General features: G+C 51.6%; 4 protein-coding genes across 4 annotated transcripts; 1 reads left to right on the top strand and 3 right to left on the bottom strand.

Moving 5' to 3' along the window:
• Positions 1-1,669: 1,669 nt before the first annotated feature.
• On the bottom strand, positions 1,670-2,188 carry COCSUDRAFT_57798 (hypothetical protein; the record flags this gene model as incomplete). Its single annotated transcript, XM_005644564.1, has 2 exons — positions 1,670-1,903; positions 2,171-2,188. 2 exons carry the CDS (start codon positions 2,186-2,188, stop codon positions 1,670-1,672), a joined length of 252 nt encoding a protein of 83 aa, XP_005644621.1.
• Positions 2,189-3,396: 1,208 nt separating this feature from the next.
• COCSUDRAFT_37852 (peptide deformylase) lies at positions 3,397-5,135 on the bottom strand (the record flags this gene model as incomplete). Its single annotated transcript, XM_005644563.1, has 4 exons — positions 3,397-3,516; positions 3,883-3,993; positions 4,394-4,583; positions 4,996-5,135. The coding sequence occupies 4 exons, from the start codon at positions 5,133-5,135 to the stop codon at positions 3,397-3,399; spliced, it is 561 nt and encodes a 186-aa protein (XP_005644620.1).
• Positions 5,136-7,038: 1,903 nt separating this feature from the next.
• Positions 7,039-9,218, top strand: COCSUDRAFT_67468 (hypothetical protein; the record flags this gene model as incomplete). Its single annotated transcript, XM_005644562.1, has 3 exons — positions 7,039-7,329; positions 7,762-7,860; positions 8,484-9,218. 3 exons carry the CDS (start codon positions 7,039-7,041, stop codon positions 8,784-8,786), a joined length of 693 nt encoding a protein of 230 aa, XP_005644619.1. The 3' UTR covers positions 8,787-9,218.
• Positions 9,219-10,130: 912 nt separating this feature from the next.
• Positions 10,131-12,325, bottom strand: COCSUDRAFT_18911 (HAD-like protein; the record flags this gene model as incomplete). The annotated part of the gene is made up of 5 exons (XM_005644561.1): positions 10,131-10,312; positions 10,838-10,971; positions 11,305-11,437; positions 11,790-11,949; positions 12,182-12,325. 5 exons carry the CDS (start codon positions 12,323-12,325, stop codon positions 10,131-10,133), a joined length of 753 nt encoding a protein of 250 aa, XP_005644618.1.
• Positions 12,326-12,926: the final 601 nt, after the last annotated feature.

The following is a 12,926-nucleotide window of genomic DNA, read 5'->3' as shown; positions in this document are numbered from 1 at the left end:
CCGCAGTTAATTTCACTGTACCAGAAGCTTGCCAACATAATGCAGAACTTACATAGGTGACGATTGTCGCAAAAGCCCAAGCCCTGCAACCATGCATTGCCTATCACGAAGCAGTGACTCACCACGCCAGTCGGTCCTGCTTTGTCCGTCATACTCCGTGTGCCGTCCTCTGTCTTATTTTTGCTTTCAGCATTAAAAAGACCCGACTACTCCCAAACTCTGAACGCTTTCGGAGCCACGCGCTATTTATAGGTGCAGGGCAGAATATAATTCAGAAGTCACTTTGATTCTCTGCCTGCCTTCTTGATTGCAAGTTTCTTCGGTAGATTTCATCTAGTCACACCTGTATGCATGCATGCAATGTGTTCATTTAGTGCTCCTGGGCTGGGGGATTATTCTGTTGTGGTTATATGACGTGCACATGGCTTGCCCTTTCTCCTGTCTCCTGGCGCTCGCTCCGCCTTGATGTCTGCATACCTCTTTCTCTAATAGGTGAATCCTACAAGTATGTGCAAAGACCATGCTGGAACAATTTTGAAGCTTTCCGAAATTCCTCAATTTGGTGACGGAAAGAGCTCGCTTAGAGGAGCTGAGTTTGCTTAATTTGATGGCGTAGTCGCAAAGATATGGGTATTGGAGTTATTTGTGTAACACATTTGACTAATGTTTAATTCAAGCCCTTGCAGATACGCTAGGCGACCATTCTTCCTAGCAAAATGTCCGAGATTCTAGGGTTAGGGGATTTTAGGGCCAACCTCACCCCCACCTTTTCGAAGGGCGTAGTGTTCCTTTTTTACTAGTAAGAAATGTGTACAATTAACACCTCGTTCTGAATTCCTTTGCAAGACGTCCCTGACTTCCTTACAGAGAGCCTTCAACATCCTGTTCATGCATCAATGAAGCGCTCTCCAACAGAGCCCTCAAAACTCACAGAAAAGAATTGCACCAGGCTAATTAGCAGCCATGAATATGAGTACAGTTGGGAAAAACATCCAGTCTGCTGTGCCGATTATTGCCTGTCCTGCACACCGAATGCAGCTCTGCCAGCTGGCCCGCCTGTCTGCATGCAGCACATCCAACACTTGGCGCATGCACCATCAAACGCGCACATTTGAGGGTGCGCAAACAGTCAATTGCGCAGACGCTTCTTTGTGCAGGGCACGACAAAATGTTGTCATCCTGCCATTGCCAAAACATCTGCAGTGCCAGTCCCTTTTCAGCTGCTGCACATCCTGATGGCTGGAGCCCACAGATTTGTGCAAAGAGCAAGCTGCCTGGTCAAGAACCCTCCTCTTCACACCAATCCAGCTGCAGGCAGCATCTCGCAGCACCTTGAACATCATTAGTCCTCGCAATCTAGCTGGATCTATAGAGGATCGCCAGAGAAAGTGGGCCCAACATTGCTATTGGCCCACTTATAGCAAAGATCCAAGTCCAACTCCCTTGGGGCTGGGGAGCTTGAACCCGGAGCAAATTCACAGATAAAGATATAGGAGGATCAGAGAGAAGTAATTCTTCAAGCATGTTCTTTTGTGCGGACCACTCTGATTGAATGTCATGTTGCACGCTGTCTCTGAATCAGCAGTATGCTCGGGCCAGCCCAAAGGTTGACTGGAACAGATGAAATGTTGATTGATTGACTGCCGGCGCACCGGTGCATGCTTACTAATCACTCCTCTGCGGGTTTCTCAGCTGTGGCAGCGCTGCTGGCAGTCACGGCCTCCTCAGCCACTTCGCCACCGCTGGCGGCTCCTAAGGCAGGAGCAGTTGCACTGGTGCTGGGCTGCGGGGCCCCCTCTGAGGCTGAGGGGGCAGGGGCGCCGGCTGCTCCGGTGACGACCGTTGCCAGAGACATGAACGGTGCCAGGCTGTTGGAGACCATCTGCGGGTCCCCCACATCGGCCTGGGGCCACAGGAGCAGCTGTCAGTGCGCTTTATGATGAGGTGAAGGGCCAGAGAGGCATCATGGAGCACTGAGAAGACTGGATATAATTGCGTATAAAGACAATCCCAAGGCATCTGCACGGCGGAAAGGCAGTGATTTGGTGACACCAGAGCAGCGCTGCTAGCGTTACCAAGAACCAGAACAATATTTACTCGAAGGGATGACTTGTGGATGACCTACCACGACTTGTTGGATGTATGGACATCTGCTTGCGGCGCTGAGGACCTGCGGCGATGTGGTCATCTGCGAAATAGAACAGCTTTACTGTAGAAAAGGGCAAGACTCAAATCTGCACAAGATCTGCAGTCCGTACCAAACCTCGATGGCAGACCGGCTTGGACAGTAAATGATACAGGATCTGCTGCCTTGGCAGCAAGTTGACAAGGATGGAATTCAAATAATCGTCTTTCTCAACTCATGTAAAGTATAGATACTGCCTCGCAGAATCGCAGCCCACGATCCTGGGTTGCTTTTAGGCCCGGCCATGCGTGCACAGGACATAGCAGGACTCAATTGATCTCGCGAAGAAGCTTACCCCGGGCGCTGCCATGATCACTATCTATCTTTAAAAGCGAATGTAGATTACCAGATCGCGATCGATCGAGTTCATCCGGCAAAAGAGGTCTGACTCATCCGCTCAAAATAGCAAGCCTCAAAATATCCCCCAAAAAATCTTGAGGGACCTGATATTTTGCTGAACCTACACAATTAACAGATTCCAGCATGAAGTTTGGCATCTATTCTGATCGTATTCTAATGGGGAGGAGCCCATGCCATCTTTTGAGCCACTGCCTCTTCCGCAAATTTATGCAGCATGCAAATGCCGATGCGCCATGCATGGGTCATGCGAACTCAGCAGGCTGCATGATGCCTGCTTCAAACATTTCTGAACCCTGGTCATTACTTTGGAGGAAGCAACAGCATCTGAAAACCACATACTCATCTTTAGGGTCACTGATTCTAGCATTGCCAACGCCGCAACTCCTGCGAAGCCCGACCACAAAAGATCTGATCACAGCGACCGCCGCATCATAATCTCAACATTCTGCCAGTGTCTGCAGGTGGACAACATCCTTTTCTCTAGATCCTTCCATACTGGTAATATATCTAGTTTAGCACTCTTTTCCTGCCAGACACAAGGTGCGTTTGCAGACAAGCTGCCAGTACAGGCTACCAAGATCCTACCCCCTGCTGGACGCACCCAATTCAGGCAAGTCCCAATCAACTGTGGGCACGGAGCTCAGTATTTCTACCGGGCCCCGCCAGCCGGGGCCACACTGGTATTATAATGCACACACTGCAGAGCAAGGCAAGCATGTGCAGAAGATGCCAATTGCAGAACACGTCAGAGTTTGCCTCGACAGTACAGGCCATGGCGCTTCTTGGATAGGAGGTTTTAAAAGCGCCGAACTCATGATCTTCTTTGTCAGAGACCCTGCACAGGAGTGCTCTCACACACGCTGCACTACGGCACCAGGATGCAGCTGCAGGTACTCTTCTTCCAGTGCCACAAGCCCCTTGTGAATCTTTCTCAACTCCTCTGGCTTCATCCTGTCGTGAAACAGGGTGCCCTGCACAGCAGAGAGCAGCCAGCATCAAGATTGGTTGCTATCATTACATCTCTCACACTTCTAAATTTACATCCCCGACTTCTGCTAATGGCGCCAGCATGCTGCAGGTTTGCTGAACTTCCTTTGGAAATTTAATGTTGCTGGCAAGCTACCAAATATGCCATTGCAGCGAGGAGAGAACAGATGTAGCCATCGAACAACTTGAACCAGCACAGCAGTCCTGAACCATCTCATCAAGAACATCTCGTCCTAAGCCCGCCGCTAGCTCTTGTCCCAACTCTTGCCTTGCAACGCATACGCCTACAGCGATACAATTTCCATGATGCTGCACACAAATGAATGCAGGTGAAAGGTCAAGCCACTTGCCTGCAGGTGGTCATACTCGTGCAGGAAGATGCGCGCCTGCCACCCATTCAGCGTCAGCATCAGGGTGTCCCCCTTCACATCCTGCGCCCTCACCTTCACCTTGTGGGGCCTCTGCACCAGCACACAGGCAGAAATATCTCACTGACAGCACCAGTGTTGGTGAATGTTCAGTCAAGCATTGCAAGGTCAGACACTAGTGATGCTTTATCTGCCTTGGTCTGCACATATGCACAGACTTGGAGAGCGCATGTGTGGACACCTTCTGCAGGCACTTGATAGGCTTCCTGACTTGCTCAGACATGCCATCCCAGTGAGAAGACTGGAAGCCCGTGAAGTCTTCTCACTCTCACACCAGTATACCCATGAACTAAAAGCAAGCAGTCCACAGACACAGGCTCTCGCAAAATGAGCAGCGCTTTATTGTGATCGTTGCAAAGAGCAACATTGGGAATTCAAGGCGACAGCACATGCCATGAAATTCAGGCTGCAGATGTTCTGAATGGGAGCTCACCTCCACGTTGGCAAACAGGCGGGGGAAGGATAGGCAGCCCTCCTCGTGGACCTCTCGCTTGCCGCTGGTGCTGAGGATCCTGGGGTTCACTAATATAAACTCCTCATCTCCCCGCCTGCCCGTTGGGTTGTACACCATCATTCGAACATTCACCCCCACCTGGGGCGCCGCCAACCCCACGCCATCATCCCTGCATGCAGGACGACTCACATTGACTCGACAGAGATGACTGACGGATTGTGTAATTCTTTTGTTTCCGCAACATTCTATCTGCATGCACAGCATGCGCCGTTCTTTCACCTCCCACATAAAGCTCGGCACCTGCTGAATTGCACCTTGAGCAATCGAGGTCCAGGGCTAAAGAAAATTGTCAGGCTTGCGGATGCAGGCTCTGGACAATGCTCTGCAGGCCCCTAAAAGTCACTCCTGTCCATCTTGCAACTACTCTCCCATGCCGAATGGACCAAAGAGTTGGACCATAAGATATGGTATAAGAAATAGTGCTATCATCATGCTGTTCCTGCACTTTGGAGAGTTGGGCAGTGTGCACCGGGCGTGCCACTGCAGGCATGTGATGCGAAGAGAGGAGCAAGGAGGCCCACCCATTGTACATGACCTCTAGCATTTCCATGCCCAGCTGCTTGACTTTGTCGTTGAAGGCGCCAACTTTTGCATTCACCGCTCGCAGCCGAGGATCCGGGTACTTGATGATTTCCAGCGGCCGCTCCCATGTCAGGTCCATGGCTGTGCGGCACACAAATTGCTTTGATCAGTCCTTGTATTACCACCAGCTATTTTACTAGCACTGGAACCAGATCAACCTGTCAGGACACAATATCTGGAATTGAGGAGGAATGCAGCCATTCAGAGAAGTCTGAGTAAAAGCATGACTCATTAAAGTCATGAGGCTCGTGCGCACCAATAGGAGTCCTGCTCTCCAGAGCTTGGGTTGCGCGCTCCTCCTGTTGTTCCTGCAGTTCTCTGAGGGCTGCACTTTGGCGTGCCTGGGCGACGACGCTGTGCAGCATCCTGCTCCGAACAGGGCGAATGCTGGAACAAGAATGCCTGGCAGATGCTGCTCTGTGGGCCAGCAGACGCAATTGCTGCCCCTTGGCTAGGACGTCCATGCGCATTCCACCTTCAAGGCCTGGGCCACTCAGGGATGATTTATGCGCAATTCCTAGAATAAGTTATAGTACAATTGAGCGAATTTATAAGTAGATCGCGCAGATCTGCCGAAGGAAAGTACAGCTTTCAAGGACTATGCCTCTCGCCAGATAGCTGGCTGATTTTGCGTTTGCACGGTAGTTTATTCCCCGAAGGCCCGATCGATGCCACAAATTCTTGAGTAAAGTGGGACTAGCACATTTAATATGTGCTGCACTTGTTTTGAGTGATTGCGCATGCAGTGTGTTGGGCAGGCTCTAATCTTTAGGAGGCAAAGAAGAGCGTGGAAGTTGGTACCATAATGTTGGTTGACCAGTTTTAAATCCACTTGACCAAAGCAAAAGGAGGTTTTCTTCAAAGAATAATACGTTCTAGGTAAGATCCAAGCACCGGGTCGTCTTGTTGCAGCGTGTCTTTTTGTGCACCAAGTGCACATAGCACGTTCTTGCCAACACCTCAGAGGTTACTAGTCTCAAGACCCCAACCACCTTGAGCTTTAAGACCAATCTTATCGGGTTTCCAAGATTCTAGTAAGTCCCTATTGTGGCAGAGAGTAACTGTGCGAAATTCCCGAGGTGTCACCTCTGCAGTTTCACAGCATCGAGCTTCAACCCTCCAAGGGAGACTTTTTGGCTTGTGTTGTCATAAAGAGGAGTAGGAGAAGGAGAATTGTGGCAGATCGCAAGTAAGTCTGCCCATTCTCCACAAGGTGAGCGTTTCTTGGCACTAAATTCTTCTACAGAACTTAGCAGTGGAGAGTGCCGGCCTTACAGTATGCGAAGATTGTGCATTATTCTGATTTGAAGACGTCCTGTTTGTCAAATTGCCCCTTGTGAGGGCCTAGCTATTAGTACGTTGTACCAAAGCAAGCTAGTGGTTGTCAACCAGTGAACCCCACTGGCTTTCGAAATTTGGTGAGGCGATGCTGGGGTTTGTTGAAACGATAGCATTTTGATAGATGCCATCCTAGCCTGAGATGGCCCTAGGAACTGCTTCTTTCTCACCTAGGTGGCTAGACTTGCCACGCGCTGCAGAGAGTTCAAGAGCTCTGCCACTTGCATGGCAAGAAAAACAGTATGAGGGGGATACAAAACACAAAAGTCCCCAGTTGTACAGATCATCACAGCAAGGGCTCCGACTCAGACCGAAGTCAGTTGTGCCTGGTACTTTTGGTTTGTTTTGTGTGGGTGGCTCGTATCAGCTCAAAACCAGCAGGCATGGAGGGGTTGATTAGCAGGGTGCCCAACCCTCTAAAGGCCCTACAATTCACATGCTGCAGGCATGCAGAGGGGTCGAGTAGCCCAGGAGGTCAGCTGATTACTAATGGCCAGACTATTTACTCATGCTGCAGGCATGGAGGGGTCGGCAGCGCTGGGTGCCCTACCCAGAGTTCAGTCGATGATAAAAGGCTTTTACTCATGCTGCAGGCATGGAAGGGTTGGGTAGCAGGGTGCCAGCTAATTACTCACCGCAAAACCATGCCTGATGGTGCAGGCATGGAGGGGTCAACAGTGCTGGAGCGTATGGCAGCATGTCTCCCCTGCGCCAGCTGGCCCTGCGCCGGCGGCGGCAGCAGCCGCCACTGGCAGCTGTGGCCGGGCGACTTCGACGATGATGCGCAGCCGATTCTCACCGCGCCCACGCCCGCTCTCGCAGAGTGCCTCATCCCCCCAACAGTGTCCAGCCTGTACGATGACAGGGGACAAAGCTCGCCGGAGTCCAGCGCCCCTTCTTGGGACATCGGTGCCGGCCGGCCCCCCGCGCACCAGGTGAGGGATTACCAAGCTGTGACTCATGCAACTTGCGCGGTCAGCGTGGGGGACTGTCCTGCATACTTGAGCACGCATCAGGCAAGGAACTACATCAAACGCTTTTCTGGAGGCTCTGCAGACAAGCTGCAGTCTACCCCTTGTGAGATTGCCAGATCCAAGCAAGAGAGGGAAGTATCAAGCTGTACTTGGTGCTTTGGCACAAAGGTGCTGTGTGGATACATTGAGGTCTTGAATGGGACTGCGCTGATCAGTCATTGCCCAGTCAGGCCAGTTGCATGTCCTCATTCAATACCATATTTTACGAGGCCACCGATCCATTGATGTCTCGTAATGTGCAGACACATGAAGTGCTACTCAAAGCTCTGCGCACAAGCTATCAGAGGCTGCTGCCCTCGTGTAGTTGACTGGATGCAATTGCTCTGGGCGCAGATGTCGGGGCAGAGGGGCCGCAGTGGGATGGGTTTGTCACCCAAGGGTCAAGGGGCGCGCGGCGCAGACACCCTGGACCGATCCTCAGGGCAGCAAGGGGTGCGCATACCTCCCTACAACATCCCTCATTCCATACTGGGCTGGTTGTTTTACTTGCTGTGCGCTGTCTTTTTCATGGATCCCGACACTGCTCAACATCCTGCTGCCACATCAATCTTTGGAACTTGCAGCACTGCATCCCGTCAGCTCCTTGGATTTGGCCACTGCCGCCATGTGGCTAAGGTCTGCTTCGTGGCTGTTTACGGGGACTTCGCTGCCAAGTAGCATGGCCAATTTCTCCGGAAGTTATCCTGAAATGCCATCTCGGGAGGCAAGCCCTTTGTAGCAGGTGTGTTGCATGTAAAAGCCACATGGTGCTTGTGATGCCATGTCTGGCATGAGGTTTACAGGATGCATCTGCACCACTGCTTGTGGTAGGGGTGCTGCCTGGTGACATCTCATGACGGTGGCTTACAAGACCAGATGTCTCTGGGGATGACCAATTGTATACAATCATTTCACTGGGAGCTTTGTCTCTGATGTCATCCCAGTGGCAGTGGCTTACAAGGCCCAAGGTAGCTCGGCATTCATATGTACATACACCAATGAATCCTGATGTGTCTCGATTCAAGAGCAGCCTCTGGTGCTTTGGATTCATTGTGAGCCTCTGCTACTGGTTGCAGGGGATTGAGCTGAAGCAGGCGGCGGCCAACCCGCTGTTGGGCCAATTCCATCTGCAAGACGGCGGCCGCTTTGTCAAGGCCAAGCTGCCGAGCGCAAGCGTGGGCCGGCAGGGTACGCGCCTGGAGAACAGCCATAGTGGGGAGCGTGGGGGTGAACCTGGGGGTGGGGCAGGGGATGATCTGGCGAATGCAAACGCCCCCGAGCAGACCGGCAGCCGAGGCGGGTCCCCCCGGCGGCATGGGAACCGCTGGGAAGAGGGGGATGCGGAGGGGGAGGACCTGGGAGGCCCACCAGCTGCATGAGACTAGGCTGTTGAGACAGCTCTCGAGGATCTGTGCAGCCAGGCTTGTGGTGAACAGTCTGCTTTGCCAGCAAATAGCCCTGAAGTATGTGGAACTAGGCTTCTTCCTGTGTGTGCATATAGCGCTCAATCGCGCCTTTGTATCATATTGGGCAGAAAGGCATAAATAAATGTGGCACTGCGTGCATGTATGTTGCGGCGTGTCGCCTGTTACTCCTGCGGTGCATGGTGTCTCCTCAGGATGTTTTATACAGGCTTGTACATGAGGCTAAAGTGTCAGTCTTTGAGCAGCTAGAGAATTGTACAAGGGTTTTGCCACAATATACATACTCGGGCATCGGATGGTATTGGTCGCGTATGCCGGTAATTGTTCCTAATGTCAAGGTGTTGGAGCTAGTGCTCAGTTTTCTGCACATTCATGTAATTAGACATGAAGGAGACGGGTTGACAGAGTCATTCAGGATTAAAACATAGACAATATCAGTCCCTTCCTCAAAATATTATTCAGTGCAAAATCCATGGATCTTGCAGCTAGAATGAATGGATTATTCAAGTGCCTAAATGTACATAGAGCCTGCCTCAAATACTGCCACCTTGATTTGCTACAGCTGTGAATTCATCTCCACACCATAATACACCCATTTGTCACAGCAAGAATTGAGATCGTCTTAAGAGATGATCTCATATGATCTGACCACCAAAAAGAACATTTGCAGGGCGCCGACTGCGCTCACATAACAATTCTGACGACTTACTAATGGGTACTACATGGCGTGAAACAGCCAATGTCAATCCAATTGCTACCTTTGCGGCCCTTGACCTGCCCATCTAACCTGGGCAAAACGCCTGTCTCGTCAAGAAAGCCCAAACAGCTCTCCAGCTGTTGCACAGCCATGCAGAATTACGCGCAGCAATGAAAACAATTTGCTTGAGAAGCCGTTTGAGCCTGGTGTCCGCTACCTGTCTATTTTTCAAATTCCTACTCCCAGCCCACCCACAGCCCGGTACCTGCCCTCCTGGAACAGGATATTCTGATAGTCAATTTCTTGGAGCTGTGCATGAAGTACAAGGTCGAATCCCCTCAGCTGATCTCTCGAACAGGGAATTCTTTGGGTCTCCTTGGAGCTGTGGAATATGAACACAATTCAGAGCCCGTCAACTCTCTCCTTGAAGAGAATTCTCTGATGCGCCTTGGAGCTGCATGTCAAATTGAAGCTTCATGCATGGCCGGTTGCAATAAAGCCATACTGGCACTCTTTGGAGCTGCATGTGAGTTAAAGCTTCAGGGCCCATCCTCGAAGAGTGTTCACTGATACTCACTGGAGCTGCATGTGTAAATGAAGCTTCAGGCGTGGCCGTTGGCAATAGCGCCATTCTGGTGCTTGGCCACATCCGCCTTGGCTATTTTGACGAGTTCGTGGTAGTCTGGAATTGTGAGCGAGACTCCTGCCTTCTCCATACGCTCCTTGGTCTGGCTGGTCAGGATCCCGACCACCGGCACCTCTGCAGCAACGCCCGCCGCCGTGCCTGATCAGTGCACCACATTCTCATATAAGTGCACTGCAATCAACCCACGCTCTTGCTGCCAGAGGCAAGGTGCGTCTGCATACAAGCTGCATGAATAGGCTGCCAGAAATCCTAACCCTACTGACATGGCTGAGATCCATATCAGCATGCTATCAATCCACTAGAGGTGCCAGCCTTGCAGGACACAGGGGTGGGCTGTGAAGCTGCGTATACCCCGGCTAGTCTACAAGATACTTCCCAGCTGGTGTGCGCTCGCACTCTTTCAAAGGAGTCTATGGTCGGACCACCCAAACCATGGTGGTCATCTCGAAAGAGCCGCATCACGGATTACCGTCACAGCATGCTTGCATCAGTCAACAAACTGCCTGGATGACCGCCTCATAAATTGGCAGGGGCGCAGGTGATTAATTTTCTGATTATTTCCTTTCCCGCCGTCCCTGCCATATGCAGGGTGCGTCTGCAGATAAGCATGCTATAGTACCCGTTTTTTGGGTATCAGATAGTCCTGCAGGATGACTGGCGCACCTGAGGGGGAGTCCTCGCAGATGATGACCTCGTGCGGCTGGAGGCCGAAGGCTTTCAGCGCGTCCTGGTATGGGTCAGGGTGCGGCTTTGGCCGAGCGCTCTCCTCTCCCAGCACCACTATGTCAAACCACTTCCTGCACCAGACAGAGCGCCAATCCCATCATATTAGTATATGCCAACATTATCACCACATCTGTCTCCAGAATTTTTGAGTACTGTTTACCCTCCTTGTAGCCGTTGTTTGGCTTGGGCACATCTCCTCAGTGGTGAGCGCAACGCCAATTGAGGCGGCTGATGACCTCACGAGGAGTTGAGATGCTGCGCTGACCCACATGATGACATAAGGACTATGTGTGCGCTAGGAGGCATGCATGGCAGCAGCAAAATATCCTATAGTCACTGTTCGTGACTGATCCACATGATTTTATAAGGGTTACGGGAGTGTTACGAGGGAGGGAAAGTCGCACCCTAGTTCAAGCGCCTCGAGCATGACGCGCGCGTTCTCGCGGGGGGCGTTGGTCACGGCCGCCTTCTTTAGGCCGCGCTCGTCGATCCACGCCAGGAACTCTGTCAGCCCCGGCACGCGCTCCAGCACTGAATCTGCGCGCCATGCATGCTGCCTTTCAAATGTAAAATTCTATATGCTGGGCAAATCAGAGACTGAGCAAGCCATGCATTTTGCCCTTGTCCGGGTATACTCCTTCTGCCCCACCATTCCACTTGACAGTCCCACTATGTTTCACTCGAGAAAGGATGGCAAGGGTTCGAGCTGGCAGCATTTCCTCGGCTCTCTTTTCAGCATTCGACAGGGACTCCTAATGCCAGCCATGATCCATGACCCCTTCCCTTGGCAAACTGCAGGAGCTGCAGGCCACATGCTGCTTCACATACACGGACAGGAAGAGGAGGTGGAGACAACCACCCAGGCCAAGTCAGCACAAGGGTGGCGCACCGGCGTATCTTCTGAAGAGGGCTTCCTTCTCGTCGGAGAACCTGTCGCGGAACTCCTGATCGCGGTCGGGCCACAGGAACTTGGACAGCAGGATATTGTGGCCGCCCGAAATGTGCTCGTCGAAAAACTCCCTGCTGATGGGCTCCCCATTGTTGTACCCCTGTTACACCCCCAACAGACATTCTTGACAGGGTGTTGTGGAAGGTGTGCAGGATGTTTCTCAATACACCACATTTCTCCTGCGCACTCCTCAACAAGTATTGGAGCATTCCTGCATTCTAGAGGAGAGTGCATCTCACTTCAACAATTTCGCCGGCTTATGATCGTCCCTGCAGGCCACTCCCTAAATTATTCAAAGAATCAGTGTACAGCAGCAGAAGGTGCATGCACACCTTGTAGTTGTACTCCAGCAGGATGTCCTGGAAGGCCTTGAAGTGGAGGGGGTCGCTGTTTGTGAGTGTGCCATCCACATCAAACAGCACAGCCTTGATGGTGCTCAAGTCTGGCAGCGGCCGGTTGTGTGAAGGCGTCGTCATTGTGATGCCTGCGATCTTGATGGTCTCTGCGCAAGCACAAGACCACCGGCCTCAGCATCAATATCCTGCAGAGTGTGTCCATCAGATGGTCCACGAGTTGATACTATGACCGCTGTGCAAGAGTGTGGATGTAATCGCTCTGCTCCTGTGCAGACATAATAAACAAATGGAAAAAACACTCCAGGGACATTTGAGGTCCTAATGGCTCTGCAGAGCACTGCACGCACAAAACATCTGCTTTCTAAAGGGCTTGACCTACTGGGGAAAGGGAATATTCACAGGTGAGATTTTATGGGCAATGCTTACCAAACTGCGGCGGTACTTGAGAATCCTTGTTCTCTGCAGTCGTAGGACGTTCCACTGGAGGAGCTGCTGCTGTAATCGTCTGTCTGCGAGGATATTGTTGGAGCCTGCTACCTGAGGGTGTACCCCTTTGCAATTTAGCAAAGGATTTTATACCATGCGAAGGTACCTTTATCAACCTGATTCCGAAACATGCAACAGACTGTTGTAAATATCTAGCTTGGGCCCCTGATGGCTCCCTAGAAGCTGGACCCAGCACCCATGTGCCAAGAAGAGCTTAAACACCAGAAAGGATAAG

The sequence above is a fragment of the Coccomyxa subellipsoidea genome, assembly GCF_000258705.1.
Source record: "Coccomyxa subellipsoidea C-169, whole genome shotgun sequence".
Taxonomy (NCBI): Eukaryota; Viridiplantae; Chlorophyta; class Trebouxiophyceae; family Coccomyxaceae; genus Coccomyxa; species Coccomyxa subellipsoidea.
This window is presented reverse-complemented; position numbering and strand designations above follow the sequence as displayed.